At 38.9% G+C, this 23,220-nt stretch overlaps 1 protein-coding gene across 2 annotated transcripts in view; it reads right to left on the bottom strand.

Annotated features, from left to right (window-relative positions):
• Nucleotides 1-1,936: 1,936 nt before the first annotated feature.
• LOC113008035 (polycystin-1-like protein 2) overlaps nt 1,937-23,220 on the bottom strand; it is a 46,636-nt gene continuing 25,352 nt past the window's right edge. For both annotated transcript variants that reach the window (XM_080290543.1, XM_026145162.2), the window contains 21 exons: nt 22,935-23,125; nt 22,621-22,851; nt 22,055-22,156; nt 19,644-19,822; nt 19,174-19,320; nt 18,137-18,336; nt 17,833-18,044; nt 17,456-17,642; nt 16,133-16,373; nt 14,140-14,380; nt 13,872-13,968; nt 13,658-13,780; nt 13,290-13,475; nt 10,179-10,509; nt 9,911-10,044; nt 9,577-9,704; nt 8,351-8,511; nt 8,018-8,228; nt 6,390-6,491; nt 6,136-6,267; nt 1,937-2,429 (listed from right to left, as the gene is read on the bottom strand). In XM_080290543.1, the coding sequence (XP_080146669.1) occupies nt 2,226-2,429; nt 6,136-6,267; nt 6,390-6,491; nt 8,018-8,228; nt 8,351-8,511; nt 9,577-9,704; nt 9,911-10,044; nt 10,179-10,509; nt 13,290-13,475; nt 13,658-13,780; nt 13,872-13,968; nt 14,140-14,380; nt 16,133-16,373; nt 17,456-17,642; nt 17,833-18,044; nt 18,137-18,336; nt 19,174-19,320; nt 19,644-19,822; nt 22,055-22,156; nt 22,621-22,851; nt 22,935-23,125 (3,740 nt within the window). In that variant the 3' untranslated portion in view covers nt 1,937-2,225. The remainder of the gene's footprint in view (nt 2,430-6,135; nt 6,268-6,389; nt 6,492-8,017; nt 8,229-8,350; nt 8,512-9,576; nt 9,705-9,910; nt 10,045-10,178; nt 10,510-13,289; nt 13,476-13,657; nt 13,781-13,871; nt 13,969-14,139; nt 14,381-16,132; nt 16,374-17,455; nt 17,643-17,832; nt 18,045-18,136; nt 18,337-19,173; nt 19,321-19,643; nt 19,823-22,054; nt 22,157-22,620; nt 22,852-22,934; nt 23,126-23,220) is intronic.

Genomic DNA, 23,220 nt, shown 5'->3' with positions numbered 1-23,220 from the left:
AAGCTTCTATTACTGACCCTGGCTCCTCAGGGTAAAGTTTTACTGCATGTAACACAAGTTAAGAACCAAAGAGAAAATACGGAGTGCAGTGAAGTTGAAATTAAAACTCTAAACCCTGAGTCCAAGTCCCCTCAGAACTATGAGGTAATATGTGTTGCAGTCTTTTGATTGAGGGGAAATAAACATCTTTGGGCAAAATCAGCAAACATTTTAGTTATTTTTGTCATGGGAGTGGCAGGACATGCTTTTAAAAGTACTTTGGAAACAATACTTTACTGTGTTGTGGGTTAAATTTAAGGTTTTTTAATGAAATAACACATATAAATATACAGGGTGGGCCATTTATATGGATACACCGTAATAACATGGGAATGGTTGGTGATATTAAAGTCCTGTTTGTGGCACATTAGTCTATGTAAGGGGGCAAACTCCTCAAGATGGGTGGTGACCATGGTGGCCATTTAGAAGTCGGCCATCTTGGATCCAACTTTTGTTTTTTCAGTAGGAAGAGGGCCATGTGACACATCAAACTTATTGGTAATGTCACAAGAAAAACAATGGTGTGCTTGGTTTCAACGTAACTTTATTCTTTCATGAGTTATTTACAAGTTTCTCTTTGTTCACAGCCATTGACATGTCGAAGAGGTTAGCACGTGAGGAGTGGATTGAAATCGTGTTGATATCTGGTGAACGCAGTAACCGGGTCATTGCAGTAGATTTCAATGCAAGACACCCTACGAGACCACCCATCTCCCATGCAACAGTCAGCAAACTGCTTGCTAAGTTGTTGAGAACCTATTTGAATTGCTTTAGTTACTGGACCCAGGATGATTGCAGGATGTCAACAGAGGCAGAATTTGCCATATAATAGGCCTAGACTTCATCTATGAATGTGACCTGCACAACCCTGCATGATTTCCAGAGTATTGCAGTTTTATTTTCAGAAAGTAATTGCTGAGATTTGTTCTTTGATGTACACTTTGGGGTTCTCAAAATGTTGGTTATAAAGTCCTCGTGAACAGCTGTCTTTACACTGTGTAAGCTTTTTGTCAGAAGGTAATCCTATTAACTTTCATTTTTCATAATGTTCAAGGGTGCTCAGCATGTTCTTATGCTTGACTTTCAAAACCACCAGAAACTGTCACGACCTCTGCGCTGTTCGCTGCTGCATGATCGAGTGTGCTCTTATACGCTGACAATCCAACATTGTGTCTCTCAGACACAACCTGACGTCCACAGTGGCTCAAAGCACACGCTCTAGTACATTTTAACTCACACACATCTGTTAATGTTTCTCACTTAGTGACACTGCAGAAACATACTTCCTTTTTTCTGGGTCAGCGTGACAAAGCACCCTCATATGGAAAAAGAATAGAGAAGACGGACCTGAACCATGTTTAGCAGCTCTGAGTTGAATATTAAAATGATCTTTGCCTGACTTTGGCTTGTTAATGCTGTTGTGGCTGAGTGGAAGTTGAGTCTTGTTGACCCTGCAGCTTATGTTACATTTAAGACTTTTGCTTTTCTGATTTGCCTAATTTATGTTACCTTGAATTTACTGGTTAGTTTTATGCACCAAAACCTTTTTGGTTAGGTTCATGAAAAGTGGTTGGAATTTAAATATCTCAAAAGTGCATGAAAATGTCTTTTAAACCATCCAAACATGACAAGTGAGAAATGAGATCCATCACTGATGTCAGAACCTGACAGTCTGCAAAAGACGAAGCCTCTCCAATGATGCCTGCGTGTGTTTGGCTGTGATCTGCTTGGTGATGGACTCTCATCTATTTTGCAGTGTCTGTGGATACTGTGTGAACAAACCAGTTTCAGTAAGCTCGACCTGCAAGGACAGCGTGTTTTAGAGAAATCAAAGCTGTTTGGGGAATATTAAATGAATAACAGTGGTTATTAGACACAAACACATGAATCACACACATGAATGCATTTTTCTCTTTATTTTAAAGCTGAAACATTGATTGTATGATTACGAGACACATACAAACTATATACTTACAATATATGTATGAAATACTCATATAGTTCTTATGTTTTTGGCAACCTGAGTATCCAACATGCTCTAAACATCTTATTTATCTCAACAAATAATGTATTTCTGTGTGTTATGATAAGCTATTACACACATTCACAAAACAGTGCAGCATGCTCTCGAGAAGAGGGAAAAAAGGATAGGAGAGAACACCGTGGAATAAAAGTACAGTACGTCCTTAGAGGTTTACGTATTTGTCAGACATCTGAAAAATGTTGGAATCAGGAGAAGTGCTTAAGATATTTCTGCTGTTATTTTGGGCCAAGCCACATCCGCCGCTCACGTCGGACTCCCGGGTGTCTTTTGCATGTTTACGTTTGATGCCAAAAAGACTGTAGATTTTCATCAGCATCAGGTCGACAATCTCCTCCTCTTCAGAAGGCTGGGTAAGGAAGCACAGATTCAAAATCCATAATAAAGTACTGCAGATGGCGAGAGCTCTTTTGACCATTTGCACATATTCGTGCAAGTTTGAAATACGAATCCTAAAATGTGGGTGTACAGTTCAGCTCCTACGGTTACTTTGTAACAATAAAACGGCTGTGCTTCCTCACTTACATCAATGTTTTCCCTTTGTAAAAGCATATATTTTAAAAATAGAAATAAATAAATAAACCATGCTGGAACTGAACTGTTGCTGTGACTCCTGTTTAGGAGTCCCACTCAGCGACTTAGAAAACCATTAAAAGTTAACAGAATGGACACTGTCTGAATGCAGAACGCTTTAATTAACACTGAGAATTACACCTCAGGTCGAAATCGAACTGGCAGAAACAGCCTGCTGGCCTGGAGGCAATTTTTGGTCAGTTTGATTCTGCAGAATATTTTTAACCTGGAATCCTTAGTGAAAGATTTGATTGCATTCTCTTAGCTGTCTCAGTTAAACTGTGCAAACAAGTATCACTGACTACTGAATTATGTAATGTCTCTTAATTGCCACCAGTGAAATAGATCATTAAAAGCTTTCACAACCCTCCAAAGTGCCCTGAGTTAATCTGAATAATTGCAGTTATGTAACATTGCACTTAAAAAAAGAACATGTCGGGTTCAATAGTGGACAGTGGTTGCATACAATTGTTTTGCTTTGGCAGAAACTTAAACAACTAAATTACAGCAACACAACTTATTCATATTCAATAAACCTGTGCATTTTGTGTCGATAAAACATGATTGAAACATGTTTAGATGACGTAAGATGAGGTCTTGGAATATTTTAATCCTTCACATTTTTGTCACTTTATTCCAACACTATTCACTAACTTTTATCCTAATACTACTTGGTCACTTAAATACTACATGTTGTATGTTCAATGTTCAACAAAGTCTAGAGCAGGGGTCTCGAACTCCAGGCCTCGAGGGCCGGTGTCCTGCAGATTTTAGATCTCACCCTGGGTCAACACACCTGAATCAAATGATTAGTTCATTACCAGGCCTCTGGAGAACTTCAAGACATGTTGAGGAGGTAATTTAGCCTTTAAATCAGCTGTGTTGGATCAAGGACACATCTAAAACTTGCAGGTTTTAGATGTGTCCTGGAGTTCGAGACCCCTGGTCTAGAGTCTGGTTAACATAAGACGTGAAGGGATTTACAACAACTTCCACCCTTCTATCTTTATCTGGGCTGCAGGGGCATAACCGAGAAGTGATAGGGTAAGAGGAGGGTACACTCTGGACAGCTCACCAGTCTATCCCATAGAGACAAACAACCATTTGCACTCACATTCACACTTATGGGTAACTGTGGGAGGAAACCAGAGTGCTCAGAAGGAACCCACTGCAAACTAGCCAGATTGTGGATTTGAACCCATGACTTTCTTGCTATGAGGCCACAGCACTAACCACCACGCCACCAATCGAGGTTTAGCAAAAGTAGGAAAGCTATGATTTCAAGGCTTGATGCAGAATTTTCTGTACCTTTTTATCCATGACAGGTTAAACCACAATAATTAGCAATAGCACACATGGTGTGTTTATAGTTGTCTGCCTCTTATAACTCCAACGATTTTCCTGCAGTTTGAAATCTCATGTGATCTTGTGACTTTCGTGACAAGTGAGAAACTCTTACTAGATCCTATCGTGTCATCTCAACAAGAACAAATTAAGCTGTTGAACTTCATGCAGATCCTACATGATTTAATTACGTTCACCATAGAAACATGAAATTATTTTCTTCAAATCACAAGTTAGACTTTTGTAAATGTAACAACCACTCAATTGCATTTTTTTCAGTGCATTTAAGCAGAAGCTGCAGAGTTCACAGTCTTTCCTGAATAAGAAGTCAGTACTCTTCCTGAGATAAATACACATTTCTATCAAAAAGGACAGGAAGCAGACAACATGAACGATGGTGGAAATAATAAAATTCACTCTTGCACTCACAGATTACGGGATACTTTGATGTCATTACCTAAAGCTACTGGCTGCTGCTCTCGACTTCTGTGTAAAGACTAAGTTGTGTTTTCAGGAACCATATGGGCTGTCTTACTCACAAAGTGACAACTTTAGAAATGTAATCTTAGCGTTTTCAGATAGCGAGCCAGACGGTTCCTGCCTGACAATATCAGCATTATCTCCAATCCCATCAGTGCACACAGCAGGCTGCTTCTGTCTAACAAATACCAACAAACAGTCTGGACAGCAAATTGTAGCTTAAACTAGAGTACAAGGAAACCTTTTACAGGAATTATTGCTAATTAGCATCATAAATATATATTTCTCAGACATTCACAATCATACTTTTAAACTGACTTCACTTTTTTTGTCGTCTTTTAGCTGTCGGGTCTCTGCTGATGAATAAATGTTCTGTCACAGAAGCAAATTCTCTTAATAATTACTCTACAAGATCATGGTGCACTTTACTGACACGACAAAGCGTTTGCCTTCTCTGCTTTTACATAACTGACACCCATAAAAATGGAAGCAACACAGCCAAGTGTTAGGAATTTGTGGCTGTTCCAGTTTGGTTTCATGACTTTAGTGTTTTATATTTTGAGTTTGACTTTTAATTCCTCAACCTTTCAGTTTGCGAGTTACAGCGCGGTTTGTATTTCATTTACTGTTAAAAACTCACACACAGAGACTTCTGATTGGATAATAAGGAAGTCTGCTTCTTGTCCACTCAAAACCTGAATGTAATGATTTTGTGAGGTGCACTCATCTGGCTTTTAAGCTTAAATTTCAGTGAAGTTTGCCCATGTGCTTAGGAGGTGCATGACTGGGTAAAATTTTGTTGCATTTAGATTTTTAAAGAAATGGGAGATGGTTGCTGCCTGTGGCCTGGAAACAGCTGGAGTAAAATGTGGATATTTGCAAAGTAAACTTAAGAAATCACACAACAGGAAAAAAAGTGCCAAGAACAGACTGACAGTGTCAAACCTGCAGCTTTTTGTAGGACATGTCATCTTTTCTCTGGGTACACTTTACACTGGGAACCAGAGTTTATTGAAAATAAGCAAATGTTACTTCTTTTTCTTCTTTTGGCACCTCAGCCTATCGCTTCTATGCTCTTGTGACACATCAACCCTCTGAACATCCTCCTTCACATCTATGGGCCTATTTTTCAGGTGTTCCTCATGGCAGCTCCTTGCTGCTCTGATTTAGTCTGAACCAAAGTTCCATCCATCCATCCATCCATCCATCCATCCATTCGCTTCCACTTATCCTATCTATACATTTCTTTAGATCCACAAAGACACAGTGAAGCACAAAAAGGCACCTGTGCTTTTTTGTGGCATGAAGCCACACTGCTGCTCACCGATGATCACTTCTCCTCTTAACCTAGCTTCAGCAACTCTCCTATGTGATCAACGTTATCCCTGTGTAGTTACAACAGATCCTCTCATCCCATTTATTTTGAGAACTGGTACACTTCTTTTCCTATTTTCCTCTCACTCGCCAATATTGTCTCAAAAAACCTGGTTAAAAAGTCCATTGGGCCAATGCTCAGCTTTTATTCCTCTAGAGCAACAATATCAGCTGAGTTATTCAGTAACATTTAAAATGCGTGAACTACTCAACTGCTACTGAATGAGTCAAATTGTATGGTGAGGATAACTAAAACACAGAAAAATGATCCTGATTTTTGTTACCTTGTGGTATTTTTGCTCCTGATTGAATGCCATGAGGATCACCGAGAGCAGGAGATTGAGCACCACGAATGTCACAAAAACTATACAGGAACCAATGAGTAACCCACCAAGCACAGGATTGCTGGCCAGGACCTAGAAGATAGTGCCTCAGTTAGATGTTATTACCACTTTGAAACTAACTGACCAAATTGGAAATGACAGAAAAAGAAAAATGTTGACTTAATGTGTGCAAATCCTGAGACGATCATTCTCACCTCATCATAGTTAAAGATGCCTATCTGCAAACCGATGAGAGTCATGAGAGCATCCATGAAAGTTTTATAAGAGGATAGGTTCCAGCCATAAATCACGTTACACTGAAGGAGAGAAATTACCATTAGATCAGCAGAAGGACCGCTGAGATCATTCCTGCCCATCATGGATTTCAATTTTCATTAAATAATCTCGGCGATAATGGAGTGAGGTTACTTGATTGGTATTTCACGCACCGTTTAAAGCATAATGACACTGTACTATAACAGAATGAATTAGTTTAAATTTACGAATGTAATGAACACCACCTGCCCCGGCTCTCCAGTCAACGCTCATCACTATTCAAGTCCTCTAATGCACACAGTGGAAAAGATTAGCATCAGCTGTCCTTTCGTTTTGGACTTTTATGTAATTTATCAAACTACTGGATGGTTTTAATTTAAATTATATTGATTAGAGCAGCGGTCCCCAACCTTTTTTGCGTCACGGACCGGTTTATGCCCGACAATATTTTCACGGACCGGCCTTTAAGGTGTCGTAGATAAATACAACAAAATAAAACTAGTACTGGTACCGAAAAAAAGAAGATTTATTCATAACACACGTTAAAAGACCCAGGCCGCAACAAAAAAAGCAATTACAAAGAAGTGGTTACATCCAGATCCTCCCACCCAGCGGGATTGGATCAGTATTGTAGAGGATATCTCAGAGATGGAAAAAATAACACTCAACATTAGACTGATGGGAGGTAAATACGACAGACTATGGAGGAAGTGGAAAACATTCAGAAGTGACACAAATGAAATAACATAATAGGTTTTCTTTTTTTTTCTGCAATGTGATAAATGGAGAAAGATATGTAAACTCCAGACTCTATGTTTGTTTATATGTATGTCTGTTTGTTATTTTCTTTACTGTATGTCCACAATGATAAAATAACCTAATAAAAATCAAAGTAAAAAAAAAAAAAAAAAGACCCAGGAAAACCGAGTTAACGATAAAAACGATAACAAAATAACGCTGAAAACCGATAAAAACCCCGAAAACCATACATTTTACACTTGAGCCTCAACTCTCGCGGCCCGGTACCAAACGACTCACGGACCGGTACCGGTCCGAGGCCCGGGGGTTGGGGACCGCTGGATTAGACAAAGTCAGATTTTTCAGTGTTTCCAAAGAGTTGAGTTCTTGACTTTTAAAACATTGTTTATTTTACTAAAAAGTGTATTTTCTCAAATTATTAAGATAAATTAATCTTTTTAATTCATTTTTAGAATAGATATATTTTTTAAATCTTTGTATTAAAGGCTTTAGAGAACATTTTTTTGCTTTGACTGAGCAGCACCGTTAAATCTGAGAGAAGTTCTCTTTTCAAGTTGTCCAAAGTGTTATAGTTTTCTCCTCAGATACAAGGTTTTGAACAAGCATTCCCCATCTTATCTTAAAGACCTCAGAGTACTCTTCAGTGGAACCAGATTCAGGAGACAGACACTGTCTCTACTTTTAAGATTAGGCTGTAATTAATAACCCTCCCGATCGCCACCAAAAAGCGTTCTGTTCTTGTCCATGTAAATACAAAATTATTTATTTGCGAGGAGTCAAGATTTGGTCAAAGGAACCAGATACTTACTGCAATGGAATAAGCCAGCAACATGATCACAATGATCAGAAGAAGACCGCTTATGCTGGTCCAGGCTCGCTGCAGTGCAGCTGTGATCATGTTCATCTTTGGGTTAAGTCTAAGCAGGTGCCACAGTTTGACAGTGGCGAGCAGGACCAGGAAAGCCATCAGATACTGAAAAAGGGATTCTGATGTGCCTGTCTGGTAAAAACTGACAAACCTATAAAAACAGGAAAGATGTGGAGTAAAAAACACAACCCACCAAATAACACCAAGCATGGGAGAGGCATGTTTTTGCAGTTAAACAGCTAAAATTAAAGCAGAGTTTTACGTTAATCTCACTTGTCGTTGTGGTTTTGGTAGTATGCTATATCACGGTTCGTGATCAGAGTCCTCTGGATAAAGGCGGCCACGGCACTCCAGCTCAGCAGGATGATAGAAAGCTCCAGAAGGTTCCATTTGTTCTTGAAGTAAAGCCAGCGCTGCTGCTTCATTAATTTCCCCTTTCCAGGAAAAGAAGTGAGAGCAACAGCTCTTATGTAATCCAGCAGGGGGTTGTCTGCATGCTCATGCATTTGTTGAGGTTTTAGCAGGAACACCACCAAACATATGTTGACAATTTGCACAAATAAAAGTGCTGATTTGTCCCATGATGTCCAAATGCATGTGAAAATAATCTGATCATATTTAATGAAAGTCTCAGTGCTCACATAAGAGGTTTTTAAGTATAAGCATTTACTGTATACTGTTTATCTAACCCTAAAAATCTTTATGAGAGAGCAATACAAAGATAGATAAAAATAGCACATTTATGGATATTTAGGCTCCTTAATAATTGAGATTATATGTTGTCTAAAGCTCTTACTGTAGTTAATTTAACATGCAGTCTTTGGGACTTCCAGGTGAATTTCAGAGGGGGTGTAGCTACATGACATCTTGACAGATACAGAAAAATAAGCTGTGTGCTTATGTCACCATAATAATCTTAAGGGACTGCAACAAAGGGCACACAATAGGAGCTTATTGGCTCAGAAATTACAGTTAATGGTCGACACCCACGATCACAATGAGCCTGAATGAAGTGAAACGACGTGATTAACATGTGACTCAGTGATGCACTAAAAAGCAAAAGGATTATTACGAATGACAAATAAGATTAATGCTATTATATCAGCATCAACTTTGTAATTTCCTCGTAATTACAGTACAGTAGAGCTGCACAGCATTTGACATGCTCTGATTTAGCTGCTAATTGCTTCTGGATTAACAGGCAGTAACGACTTAATAAAAAATGATTAATAGAAACATGCAGAGTGGCTTCATTGACTGTTCAGCCTCACGACACTCGTAGTTAATCCACGTTAGACTAATTCTTGCCGATCACAGTAACAAACAGTAACTGCTCACTCTCAGGAAAATAATGGTAAGGAAACCAAAAAGTGATGATGATGCCATTCTAAGTTTGTTTAAACCTCATTGGCTAAATGAAGTTAGTCTATTTAACTGGATACATAGAAAACAATATTTGGAACTAGATTCCATTATGTATTAATAATGTTTGTATTTACCTGATTGAGCATGTAATAGAGGATGAAAAGCATATAAATGATCTCAGCGGTCATAATGCAGATGTGGAGGCCGTCACCTGGCAGGTAGAGATGAACACTCTGCATTTCACTGTTTAACTGAAAGGCTCCTGCAAAGTCAGAGAGAAGACTTCACTTACATGCGTACAGCTTAATGTGATCTCAATCATAGGCTGTCGGAGTTCTCAGTATGAAGGTGTAAAAAGGGAATAAATGTAGATTGGAGTTACATATGAAAAGTAATAAAGTCTGATGTGTTATCCATTCTATAGAGTCTTCTTTAACAAAGCTTTAGATGCATTACAGTTCTCCTTACCTACAGCAGGGGACTCCAGCAAAAGCGTGACAATGCAGAGGAGATTCACATTTGCATTATAAACAGTGAACTCAACAAAGATGGCCCGCGTGTAAACATCGAACCACATATTGTTGAACAGATAGTCGAGGGTGCTGTGGATAAATATTAAAGAATTAATGTTGTTAATATATTCCATATGTTCATTTTAAAACCAACCAAGAAGACTATTAACTCTCAGACAACACAGCATCTTGGGTATTCTTTCGATTTTTCTTAAGGTAGAGACCTGGTTGCAGTTTGTAAATCTGGGCCGAGCTCCACTGAAAAGCCTCCCCCTCTGTAGAGCGCCAATTCTCCCCAGACGGGGTAAGCTCTGAGTTGAGAGTGTGTCTGGTACGTCCAGGGACTGGAAATGCTTGCAGAGATGTTATTTCCAACAGACGTGTTCCAGCCAGGTCCGTAGGAGCCCATGTCCTCCGCTTCCCATGAATATGGAGCGCTACAGCCTGGCACCATCTTTAGCATGGGGCCTGCAATCTCACACGAGTTCTTCTTCACTCTCAGTTGACGAAGACGTGCATTTCCCAGAAGCTTCGAGTTTCCATCAGTGATGAATCCTGGAACAGTATTTTACATTTCACTCTTATTGTCATTTATCTTTCATTTGAGTAGGCTACGGTCTTTTTAGGTCGTACCTACACGCACCTGCCCAGCTGCAAAGATCATTGCAGTTCAGGATGAGAAACCTTTGTGTAGCATGTATATATTTATAGACAGAGGTGTGGACTCGAGTCACATGACTTGGACTCGAGTCAGACTCGAGTCATTAATTTTATGACTTTAGACTTGACTTGAAAAAATGTTCTAAGACTTGTGACTTGACTTGGACTTTTACACCAATGACTTGGGACTTGAATTGGACTTGAACCGGTTTACTTGAAAAGACTTGATATTTTACCCCAAATATAAAATTTAACATGCATATTATATAGAGATTGAAAATGTGACGTCATTCACGGGTAGAACCGCAAAGGATTCTGGGAACTCGTGGCAAGAGGTACTAGCGCACACAGACTTTCAATTGAAATCAGTCACACAGCGATAAAAAGAAACACAAAAATGTCAAGAAGCTGTTGTATTATTAACTGCAATAGCCGGTCGCATGACAGCCACGGGAAGCCGACGGGTAAAGAGATCGGTTGTTATCGGATTACGTCGTTGAAGAGAAATTGTTCAGCCATGTTTCCGAAGTAACAAAGACGCGACGGGTGGCCTGGATTGCAGCCATTCAAAGACCAAATATAACGTCCCAGAACCCTCCAGCTCACAGGTTAGTCTGCTCCAAGCATTTACACGAAGGTCAGTGTTTTTTAGTAGTTAATACGTCATTTTCATAAAATAATTGGTGATATAGGTTACAAGCAAGTCTGGCGCTGAACAGAAATTGTCGCGCTATGCTCCTTTATTTATTGTGTTTATTGTGCATACATGATATTGTCCTGACATGATATTGCGTTTCGCTTCTGTTATTATGGTACATTGACAAAAACATACTTTTATTCACAGGATAAAACAGGTTTTTTTGTATCACTAATTGCCCAGTGCGATTACAGCATACAGTATTATTGTCACTGCTACATTTCTGTGATGGGTACCAGAAATTATTTCCACTACTGATTAATTACCGTTGAGCTCAAAGGTCCTATTAATAAACGGTTAACGAATGTGTATTTATGACGACGATTTGTGAGACTGGTAAACTTATGATACGTACGATGGTCTTTCGTTCTACACGGTGCATTTCAAGGTCCTGCACCCATCCGTCGGTAAACTGTACCTGGGCTTGTTGCAGTGACCTGAAGTTACTAAACTTCATGAGTGTATGCACTCACTCCAAGAACCGTATGATTATAAATATGCATATAAATATGCTACGATGAGATAGCTGACTTCATCTAACTAGCAAATGTTGTCCAGGCTACGTTGGTGATACAGTTTTTTTAATGTGTATGATATTTTTGTCATGCGATTTTAAAGCTGGTCCTACAAGCGCATCCAAGAACAACATGCAGCTTATCTCAGAACTGTCGGTGAAAATTATTCTTGGAGCTAGGTTTAATTGAGCTGCATTTTAAAGAGGTGCAATTTCACAATTTGTGTATATTTTCTAAGTTCACTATTTTGTCATGTGTTGAGAAAAACACAGATTTAAAAATTACATGGTCTAATATTTACATTTAGCATATAACTGCAACATTCTTTTTTTCGTTTTTTTGAATGACTCGAAAGGACTTGAAATTCAAAGTTTCAGACTTGTGACTTGACTCGGACTTTTACACCAGTGACTTGAGACTCGACTCTGACTTGCCTGACATTACTTGAGACTTGACTTGAGACTTGAGGATAAAGACTTGAGACTTACTTGAGACTTGCAAAACAATGACTTGGTCCCACCTCTGTTTATAGATTTAGCTAAAAGGTTCAAGTCAAAGCACTCTAACATACGCTGGGAAAACTGTCATGTGTCTTGTGTTGACAAGATTACAAAAAAAAACTAGACCTCTGACCTTCACCTCAAGATCTGAATGTGTGTAATCCTTTTAGTTGATGCACCTATTTGAAAGTCCTAGCTTATCTTGTTCTCAAGTTATCGTGTTTACAAAGTCGGGTGTCCACGCTGCCTGCCCGACCACCTGGCAGGGTGACAGCAGTACTCCACCAACCTTTAACGGCTGAGGGATAAAAGGGCACATGTAAAAAAGAGGCAGGAAATATAGAATAATAGATAATAATAATCTGTACTTCCTGCACCAAAGTTCAGATTTGATATCACTGCAATCTCAGTGAAGACTTAAGGCACAATATTTAAAATAATACACAGATATTAATGAAATGACACTTGACACAAAACAGTTGCTTTGACATAAAGCTGGATTAATCTGTTCATGTGTTCTGCTTTAATAAACAAAAAAGTCTTCTAAAACTTTTATGAAATAACAAAACAAACCATCGAATGGAACCTCGAACGAATTCACCTGTTCGTGTAGATATGGTTATATCCCTTCTGTATGTTCTGCTATTGGAACGTTCTAAAAAAGGTTAAACACTAACCCTTAAAAGTAAGAACACAACTACACAGTGAAGCAGAATAAACAGCTTTAGGTCAGAAATCATGACTCCTTGTTGAAAGTCATCAAATGCTTTCCACTTCCACTCTGATAACATCCTTGTATGGACTTTTGTTGCTCTCTGCAAAACCATTTCTCCCATAGTCCTTTGATAACAGTCTACTGAGCCTGCAGATTAGAGGAGGTGGCCAGTAACTGGCAACGTCTACAACAGAGATAAAAGCGAAGCCCTGTCCTGTTTGACTGTCCTTTTTGTAACAAATATTTACCTGGATATTGTCCAAAGAGGTTACTGAGTAGAGATGTCTTGGCCCAGTTGAATACATCTTGAATTGCCATGGTGGCTGGGGCGTTTCCACAGAAGCTTTGTTTAATGTGTGTGTTTAGGTAAAAAGCATTTGGATCTCTCTGGCCATGTGCCACCAGCAGCAGCATCCACAGGAACCCCATGTAGACTGAAACATACAGGGGGATTAAGTCAAACCCAGCATTAATTTCAGGTCAGACTTACAACATCCCTGGAAGATAAGTTGTAGTCAAAATTATTATATTTTTTCTGCAGTTTCTGTCGTTGATGAAGATTTCCTTCAATTTGTTTTAATCAGGTTAATTCGCAGTTCTTTGTGTGTCTACTTACTCAGTATCTCCTTGATTAGAGCAAAGGCTTTCTGTTCCAGCATCCTGTTCCTCCTCATTTTTTCTACGTCTGCCAGAGGCGGCGGCTCATAAACACTGCCATAGCGCACAAACATTTGTTCACCTGTGGATGAAGTTTGTTGCCAAAGAAATGTTCAGTATTTAAACAAAAGAGGAAGAAAGTATGCTTTCTAGAGTTTTTCTTGATATTTTACCGATATTTCTGTGGTTTCTTTCAAATTGAACATTTTGAAAATCTTCCTCGTCGACTTTTTTAATCACAAGAGCAAAGAAGATTGCAAAACAAAGCACCTGTTTTGAGAGGCATGAATAAATGCAGTGGTTTATTTCGAGTAAATATTTAAATTTACAAAAAATTATCTATATTAGAAACGTTAAATTATAAGAAAATTGTGTAACTGAAATTTTAACTGTGCAGGAAATCTTAAGGGTATGTATATAACAGACAAATGTTCTTCTCACCTTCAGCGGCTGAATAAGGAGGACACTCTGAAAGAAGGAAATAACCATGGATACCAACCAACTTATGGAGCGCGGTTTTCCAAATTTCAAGCCATACAGCATTGTGAAATAGCCTGATACGACACTGGTTGCGATCACCAGCAGCCAGCCAAAAAAAATAAACCACCAGGGTAGACCTCCGTGACAGCACGTCCTTTCTTTCTCACCGCCATCGCCATCAGTGCTGTCTGACGGACTGGCCCTGTAAACACGGAGCGACAGAACAGCAAGTAAAATTACATTTCCTTTCACCAATATGAATTTCAATAGCATTAACATGTAACTTTACAGAGCAACGAGTAAAAATGTTTTTGCAAAGTAATAGGCCATTATCCTAACATCGTGTATACATGTTTAAATCAGTACTGCTCTCCATATTATACTACTTTAGGGCCTTTACCATATAAAGCACCGTGAGGTGACTGCTTTTGTGATTTCCTTCTATATAAATAAAACTGAACTGAAAAATTGAATTGAATATGCTCAATAATGCAGAGGTAGGAAGTACAACTATTTTGTTAGTCAAGTACTTGAGTATTTATGTTCAGCTGTTAACTTTTACTCTCTACATTTTTACCCAAATATTTATACTTTTCACTCCTCACATTTTCAAACCAGGCTCATTACTTTAGGTTTAAGACAACTGAGGGAAGTTTTTATTTCACAGCTGCCTTCAAACATCTGAGTGATCTGAGGCTAAATGGTGGAAACAGTAACACAGAAAAGTAATCCTACTGTTGTATCTATCACTGGGGCTTTACACATACAAAGAGATCAAAGAAGCAAAAGCTTTTGATAACTCATATTTTTTGCATCATTCATCACGCTATAGTCAGGGGTTAAAGTGGGCTGGAGCATTGCACAATTCCTGGCTGCAGGAGCGAGCATAAAGGGAAAAGAGGAAAACAGAACAGGAAGAAGAGGTTCATGCTCAGAGTTAGGTTACATGAAATGTAGCAGAGATGAATTTGAATTTGAGCTGATGACACATAGATCCATCATCTGAAACTGATCGAGTAATAGCACAAAGTTCATTTAGCTTTGCATAAAAATACTTGATATAAATGTGCTTCAAAGAGCTACTTTTTACTTTCTCACTTTGAGTACATTTCAGAGCCTTTTTTTTTTTTTTCATCTTTTACTTGAGTAAAGAAGTTGAGTCAGCTTTTTCTGGAGTGTACTTAATTAATACTTTACTAGTATTTTTTTAAGAACCTGTACTTGTACTTTGGCACTTTTTCTACCTCTGCAGATCAGCAATTAGACTTCAGTTATTTCACTCATAGAACACCCATTTTGATGATTTAAAATTTAAAGTCACAATCTTGAAACTCTCATAGATTTTATTGTTTATTTTTGAAGTTTTTTAATAGCTTACTGTGCAGGCTCATGCATATTTTGACTAGTGAAATTTTGTGCTCTAGCTCAACGTATTTTAATGATTGAATTGTGCTCTATTTTGATTTACTGTGAGTTTAAAAATGGTGTTTGTTGGTCCTTTTTCTCATATTGCTTTTGTAGTTTCTTTGATAATTCTTACAGAACATTGCTGAGGTTTTGTTATTGCTTTGATATGTAGGGACGTCTGTCTTTTTAAAATACTTTGCACACAGGTGCTGGTTGAGTGCGAGCCAGGGTATTTAATCTAGGCTGTGCATGTGTCAGTCCCTGAGGAAGACTTTGAGTCGATACACGTTGGTGTGTTTTGCTTGCTGAATTGTTGCGAGAACAAATTTGTTATATGATTTTATCCTCAGAGTGCCTCAACAACCCCCGTCTTTGTGTTGAGTTTTAATTTTATCAATTAAAAGCGTTGCAGTGACTATAATAATTAAAACAAAGACATACAGCAGCTATAACTGCAGTTAATTCCTCCAAGATAAAATAAAATGTTCTAGATGGATGTGACATCTAACTGCACCAGCGCGGTCCTCTTACAGAGTGACTTTCATACGTTTTGTTGGTGGGTTCATCTGGAAGGCCTCTGTTGGATGCAACGAGTTGATCTTCAAGCAACTCCTTCGTGCTCTGGACTTGCTGCAGCGCCTGTTTGTAGCTGTGTGGATTCGGGAAGCCTGAGGGACCCAGCTGACTCAACTCACTGTCGATGCGACACAGTTGTCTGTACAGATACTGGCTTTTGTTTCTGTTCTTTTGAATCACCCCCTCTGCCGATGCTGGATAAGCGCTGCTATCTGAAAATGTACATATGTTATTACTTGGAAATCTCAAGGAAGCACATGATATGATGTGTTCAGAAAGCAAAAATTGCTTTGTTTGCAGAAATGTGATTGTTGGCAGCGTTTTCAAATTCTGTCTTTATTTGTTTCAAACAACCACTTTGTCATATAAGCAAGTATCTTCTGAATGATTTCAGAACTCTGCAGTGTCCGTCCTTTCAGGCAAATTTTCATCTTTTATGCCTCTTTGAATTAACAGCTGATTAAAAACAACGTCCATCAAATTTGTAGCACGCCACTTAAATTTGCTTTGCATGTTATTTAAAAGCAAAAGAACTGACACCAAACTGTTTGTGAGACCTTCTGATATGTAAGTACTAATTTGACCCTTAATGCGAGAGCTGTGATCATAAAGTTGTCTGACTACACTTGTGAAAAGTCCAAAGGTCGAGTTAGCTGATCTCCCCTCTGGTTTGTATCCAGAGGCACTCGAAGACATGAATCCTATTCTACGCACTCATATGTGGTGCAGAGTTAACATGTAAAAAATTTGTGTCCAACTGACCCCGGCTTCAAACCAAAGTACTTCTCAGTAGACCTCACCCCAATGGCAAAGCATCGCTCGAGGAAGATGCAGCATTCACCATAAATTCATTTTCTAGGCTCAGACAGTCAGCGTGTTCTAAGGTAACATCCTAAAGAGCCATGAAACCGAGAAGATTTGCTGTACACTGCTTCAGTGTGGTGTGTGCTGATACTCAGTGGCACGCACCACAGTTGAAGAGGCAGGTGATTTTGGCCTCAGCAGCACAATCATTCATCAGCAGGCGCCAGATTTGGCTCCCTGCAACTTTGCTCTTGTTTTTAGAAAGCTACTTGCACTTCAGTGGCCACTTGATCTCCTCCAGTGTGTCACGATGTCCGTGCTTCAACTTTAGTTTTGTTTTTCTGAACAGTATAATGTTGAAACTGATATAGAAGTACCCAAGAATATGTTCTTAACGGGCAGGTCGCGCAAACTTAAATAAGATGGGGGTTTGGGGCAGTGTTGCAGCACTTTTAGTTGATCATGATCAATTATTAACACGAGAACTCACCTGATAGCTGAGGCTGTGTTTCTGTCTCGATATTTTCACTAGCTGTGTTATTCTGTGTGATTAAGTCTTTCAACACAGAAAGTATAGCATTGACATCATTTTCTTGTCCAGGTACAAACTTAATCTCCTTGCATGCGACGTTGCTTTTCATCGTCTTAGAGAGCGAGTGGGCAATTCTTGTGATGTCCTAAGAGGAAGCACATTCAATACCGAATTTTGATACCAAATGAAGTGTATGCACATTAGAGAAATTCTTCTAAACCCACAAAACCATCAGTATTTGTAACACGTACAAAAAGGTTTGTCATAAGGCTTGGGTGCCAATTTAGCAGCACCTTAATATTAAATGCAGAAACACAAAAACAGGAAACACCTACCTTAATGATAACATCTAAAGACACTCTGTTAGTCATGTCCGTTGTGGCAGAAGAATCTTGTGTGTTCTTTTTCTTTTTTTTGCGCTGGCAACAAGAAAACTCCCGAGGACGAGTGAATCTGAAAATACTGACTATGAGGATATTGACGGGAAACATGATGAGGGAGCTCTGAACTCCAATCATGAACTGCTGCCAAGTAAACTCAAAAGTTCCTGAAAATACAAATGGGAAATAGATTAATTAGATTTGGACTTTTTTACACTTTTTTAAAAGTAAATTTAATGGCAATACATTTTTGATGTACCTAGGTCCATTACTTGGTCAGAGGGATCTTTTGGGATCCCATAAAACATGATACTGGTTAACATGGTACAGAGCAGCAGAGAAAAACAGCAGGACACTCTCTGCACACGGGTGAAGTGGCTGCTCGGTGGTCGACTGATCACCGAAATCCAGAGGTGTCCGTCATTGAAATCCTTTGTTGTCTTTGTGAAGAACAAATTACTGAAAGATAAAAGCAACATTGTAAAAATCAAATGTTTTAAACCTTCATAAACAGCTAATTAGTGATGGATTAGCATCACATTTTAATCTTTTTCTAATTCCTGTAAAACACTATTGTAGATCTGAAGCATTTGGAGGTTTTAGAGCCTAAAGAAAAGCGAATAATCCCCACTAAATCACCAGATCAGCGCTTAAACCAAATATTTAGCTACTCAACTGGGATGAGAAGAAAGTGGCAGCTTTTACTGGGTTTCATTTCGTCTTTGGAAATTCAGCTAAATTCAAATAAAACAATAAATTGTTCTGTAGTCACATTTTTTTATTCTTTCAGCTGGTTCCCTTAGTCACCATGGTAGATCATCTGCCTCTATCTCACCCTATCCCCAGCTTCTTCTGTCACACCAACCCACTGTATGTCCTCTATCACATCATCCATGAATCTTCTCTGTTGTTTTCTTCTTTTTCTCCTGCTTGGCAGCTCAGCATCCTCTGTCCAGTGTGTCCACTCTCCCTCCACCTTGCATTTTAATCATACCTGGGCCTAATAATTTCTTTCTGGTAGCCTTGTGAAAGTCCACAAGCACTGGTAGATTTTTCAACGAGTTGAAAAGTAAATTCTGGCTGCTGCTTTGTGAAAGTGAATTTCATTAAAAAAAAAAAGATAGTTTACCCTGCCTGCTGCAAACATAACATTATCCAAATGGAACTCCAAACCATGAATTCGATTGAATTTGCATTTGATCAGTACTCCCAATCTGAGTTTCATGTTCAGCCTCTAGACAGAGTGCTTGTACGTGTAATTCTGCTACCAAACGTACCACCAGGCTTTGCGCTTACCTGAACCTTTTTAGATCCATCTCTGTTGCAGCAGGAAATATTTTATCGAGGGAACAGTCATCAATGTCTACCGACAGCCAGGAATTACATAGAAAATGCCATTTCTCCTCTGTCTGTAAATCCTGCACCATGACATTGCCTACATACCTGAGAAAAGGCAAACAATGTAAATGCAAGATGCAATCATGTGACCTCTGCTTTGCTCCACGTGACACCCACAAAAGTCAGTAGAAGACATATTACTTAAAATGACAGCTGAATTGCATTTAAAGACCATGTTTTCCTTAAAAAAGCAACAATAATTATCTTTAAGATCAGTGTAATTGGGACCGGATTCACACTGTATTCACCTTAATGTCCAATCATTGTGGTGTTCTTGGTCAAACAGTATGTTTCTAATGACTCAGAAAATACCATAATTGTCGAGATGCCTTTCTTTTGTGTGGTTGTGACATTTCTTTTTTTCCTACCAGGCAGAATGGCTTCCTGAATTGTTGTGCCATAGTCTGATGCCCTGCAGGTCTCCCAGGGAGAAGGGCGTAGTTAGCAGGAACATGTCCACTGCTCCCCTTTCAAACACACGTTTCTTTGAATCTGTCAAGTGGTGAGGCTCGCTGTGTCCTTCTGTGCCCAGCAGAGTAACTGTCACCTAAAATAATCAATTTTGTGCATGAAAAGTATAAAACTGAAAACAATACCATTCTGATTCCATATATGAGAGCAATGGTAGCGCCTTAGTACTGGTTTAAACTGTTTCTGGCAATATATTAGGGAAAACTTCAAATAGTAATAGAAATACGGACTTGATCAATTTTTGTCTGTTTCATACAGTTAGAATAACCACTGTAAAAATAACAATTAAGATTTCACTGTGTGTAAGTGTGAGAGTCTGTGTGCAGTGCATATGATACACACAGTGCTGTGCATGTATTTATATTTTGCTAGGAAACAGGTTACAGAATTTCATTAAACATGAGCTCGTAACATGCTAACATGCTAACAAGCTCGTAGGTCAGTGTTAACAGCAAGAAAAACATCCCCGACGTTAAGACACACAATGTTTTACCATCATTTACAAAACTGGTAAGATGTTAGCAACAAGTAGAAAAGTAAGAATTTACCAAAATACTTCTATACAGTCTGTTTTATTAGTTTCTTTACTTTCCATCCAGAGGAGTTGCCACCGGTTGGACATTAAAAAATGCATGTTTAAGCTCCACTCTCGTTAACTTTCTTCTTCTTCTATTCTATCTGATGAGATAGATATTAAAGCATGTGCATGTGCCTTTTCTTTAATATGTAATTGCATACATCAGTCTGGGAATACAGAAAAGAAAAGACACAAACAATGTACTTTTTCACATAAAGTTACTGAGAGAAAAAAAAATCACTGAAAAGTTAGTACAGACAGAAAATACGTGTGATGAGATGAGCAGCCTAAGTGATCAGTACAGAGCATGTGCTGAAACCCAAGTGCAAATCTGCCTGTAGCTTAGTGTTAGCAGAACATGCTAAAAAAACACATATATTATGGGGCCTAATGTGTCGGCAGAAAGAGCAGGTGTATGAAGCCCACCACCTAACGAAAGCTGAGTATTCACAAGCCTATTTTAGAACTCGCCCTTAAGATGGAGCTGATGGAGCAACCCCAGAAGTCTTTGGTTATTGAGTGCTTCACGGTGTTTCACTGCCAGCGAAACATGAAGAGTTGCTGAATGGCATATTGTGTGTTTGGGTAACACAGATGAAAAAGTTCTTGTTTGTGGTGAACAGTGTTGATCAAGTTACTTGAAAATAGTAATTAGTTACTAATTACTGATTACTTCTCCAAGATGTAATCCTGTTACTTTACTGATCACTTGTTTTCAAAAGTAATTAGTTACTTTATTACTTAGTTTATAAAAACATGAGACACAACCTCAATACATAATAAAGCGAAAGACCTTTCAGCCCAGTTCTTTTTCTGCATAATCCATCATTATGTAAAATGTAATCAAATGAAAAAGTCTCTCTTTAAAACGTGTTTTATTGGTTTTAATCTTTTAACTTTAAGCATCAAGCAAAAATTTAATTATATGGAATATTCTCTGTGAAATGTGTTTAACATTCAAACCTATTTTCTGCATATTCCAGCTTATAAAATAAAATAATGTTTTGTGTTTGCACTCACTCTTTCAAATAAAATCTAAGACTCAGCGGCACTGGGTCCTGTGGCTCTTAAATCTATTTTCATCTATTTAGCAGGAGTGGGGCGGGTGGAGGTTTGCCCGGTGCCTCAGCAGTCATGTCAGTGGGAGGATCCGGGGATTTCTCTGTGAATTTCACATTCCCGTGGCGGTGTGCTCGGTGCTTGCTCAGATTTAATGTTTAATTTTTCGCTGTAGAAAGAAGTTTTTTTTTTCCACGCAGAGTGAACAGCAAACGCTAATGTTTTTGTCACTTACAGAATCAAACTCAAAGTAATGCCAGTACTTCCAAGCTTTAAACGCCGCATGGTCGTACCTTCTCTCCTGCACTCCATATTATTCATTGTTGATCTGCACATGGACGTTGCTGCCACGGACGTCGCACGCTTGTACGTCCTTGTCGTGAGACACGCTCACAAACAAAATCACGGTTTAGTAACGCAGTAACGCAGGGTGCTTATGGGAGAAGTAACAGTAATCTAATTGCTTTTTTGGCAATAGTAATCCCTTACTTTTCTCATTACTTGAAAAAAGTAATCGGATTACAGTAACGCTACTGCCCATCTCTGGTGGTGAAATTGTAAAAAGATGAGCTGCTGATAAGCAGACTGAAAACAGAGAACGTGCATCTCATGATGTTTCCACAAGTCTAAAGTAACTTTGTGATAAGTGTGACTTTCACTGAACACATGTACCTGAGAGGAAGTGGAGGCTCCTATACGATGCCCGGTGCAGACACTCAACAGGTAGCGATACTCATCCATTGGATCATTGTCCTCCAGCTCTGTCACCTTTACCTGTTATTCAGCCAACAAGCAAAAATATTATATGGACATGAGATGGAGACGCTATTCCCAAACAGAAAAGCTGTTCACATATTAGCGTTCAACTATCTATCTAGAAACTATCTATCTATCCAGAGAGAGAGTTCATGTAAGAATATAGAAGATGCAGAGAGATACAAGTGTGTATTTTAGAAGTGGCTGAAATGACCTTAAGCTTCAAGGATCAAACAGATGAGAAGTGAGCTACAAAGTCTTTCTAGCTATTTTCTTTATTCTCTAACTCATACACCTCCAGGTTTTCACAACATCAAGCGTCTCCTGGAGCCTCAAACACAACTGTTTCCACAGAAAACACCTCAGAACAACTAACATATAAGTTGTTGTTGTGTTTTTTTTAAGATATATGATATTCCTAGGAAACAGACAAGCCTTTTGTTATTTTTAATCTGTTCTTCAGTCCACGAGAGATGCAATACCTTGACTGTGTCTTGAATATCTTTTCGTCTTGCCCACACGAGGACCAAGAGATATGCCAAAAAGAGTGCCGCGACGAAGCACACAACCACAGGATTATCGGCAAAGGTTGCAAATAGCTCAGCAGTGCGTGACGGGTCGACAAGGTTGGGAGTGACAAAGAAGGAGTTCCCAAAGAAGGTGAGGTGGTTGCAGAGGCACTGGGTTTCTAAATGCGTGGTATTGGCACCAACCTTGAAAGACAACAGCTTATATTTCCATTATTGTTTAAGCAACGCCTCACTGTACGTGTAGCAGATTGAAATGTTGCACTTACTCTGCATCCAGATTTGCTCCAGTCCAGTAGTGATTTATTCCAAAATTGACATGAGGTTGTGATGGGCGTAATTGATAAACTGGCATTTATAGATTTTATACCTGGGCCCACTATGGGTCTCACAACAAGATAATGCACTCCAGTGTTGCCCTTTAAATCCTCAGGGTGCAGGAGCCATGTGTATTTCTCCTCTGTGCAGGCACATGAGACACAGTCAAATCTCACTTCAGTCACATTAGAAGTGGAAAAAATCTTGTCACCACAATTAAGCAAAGGCATTTCTTAC

This window comes from Astatotilapia calliptera, chromosome 16 (genome assembly GCF_964374335.1).
Source record: "Astatotilapia calliptera chromosome 16, fAstCal68.1, whole genome shotgun sequence".
Classification (NCBI taxonomy): Eukaryota; Metazoa; Chordata; class Actinopteri; order Cichliformes; family Cichlidae; genus Astatotilapia; species Astatotilapia calliptera.
This window is presented reverse-complemented; position numbering and strand designations above follow the sequence as displayed.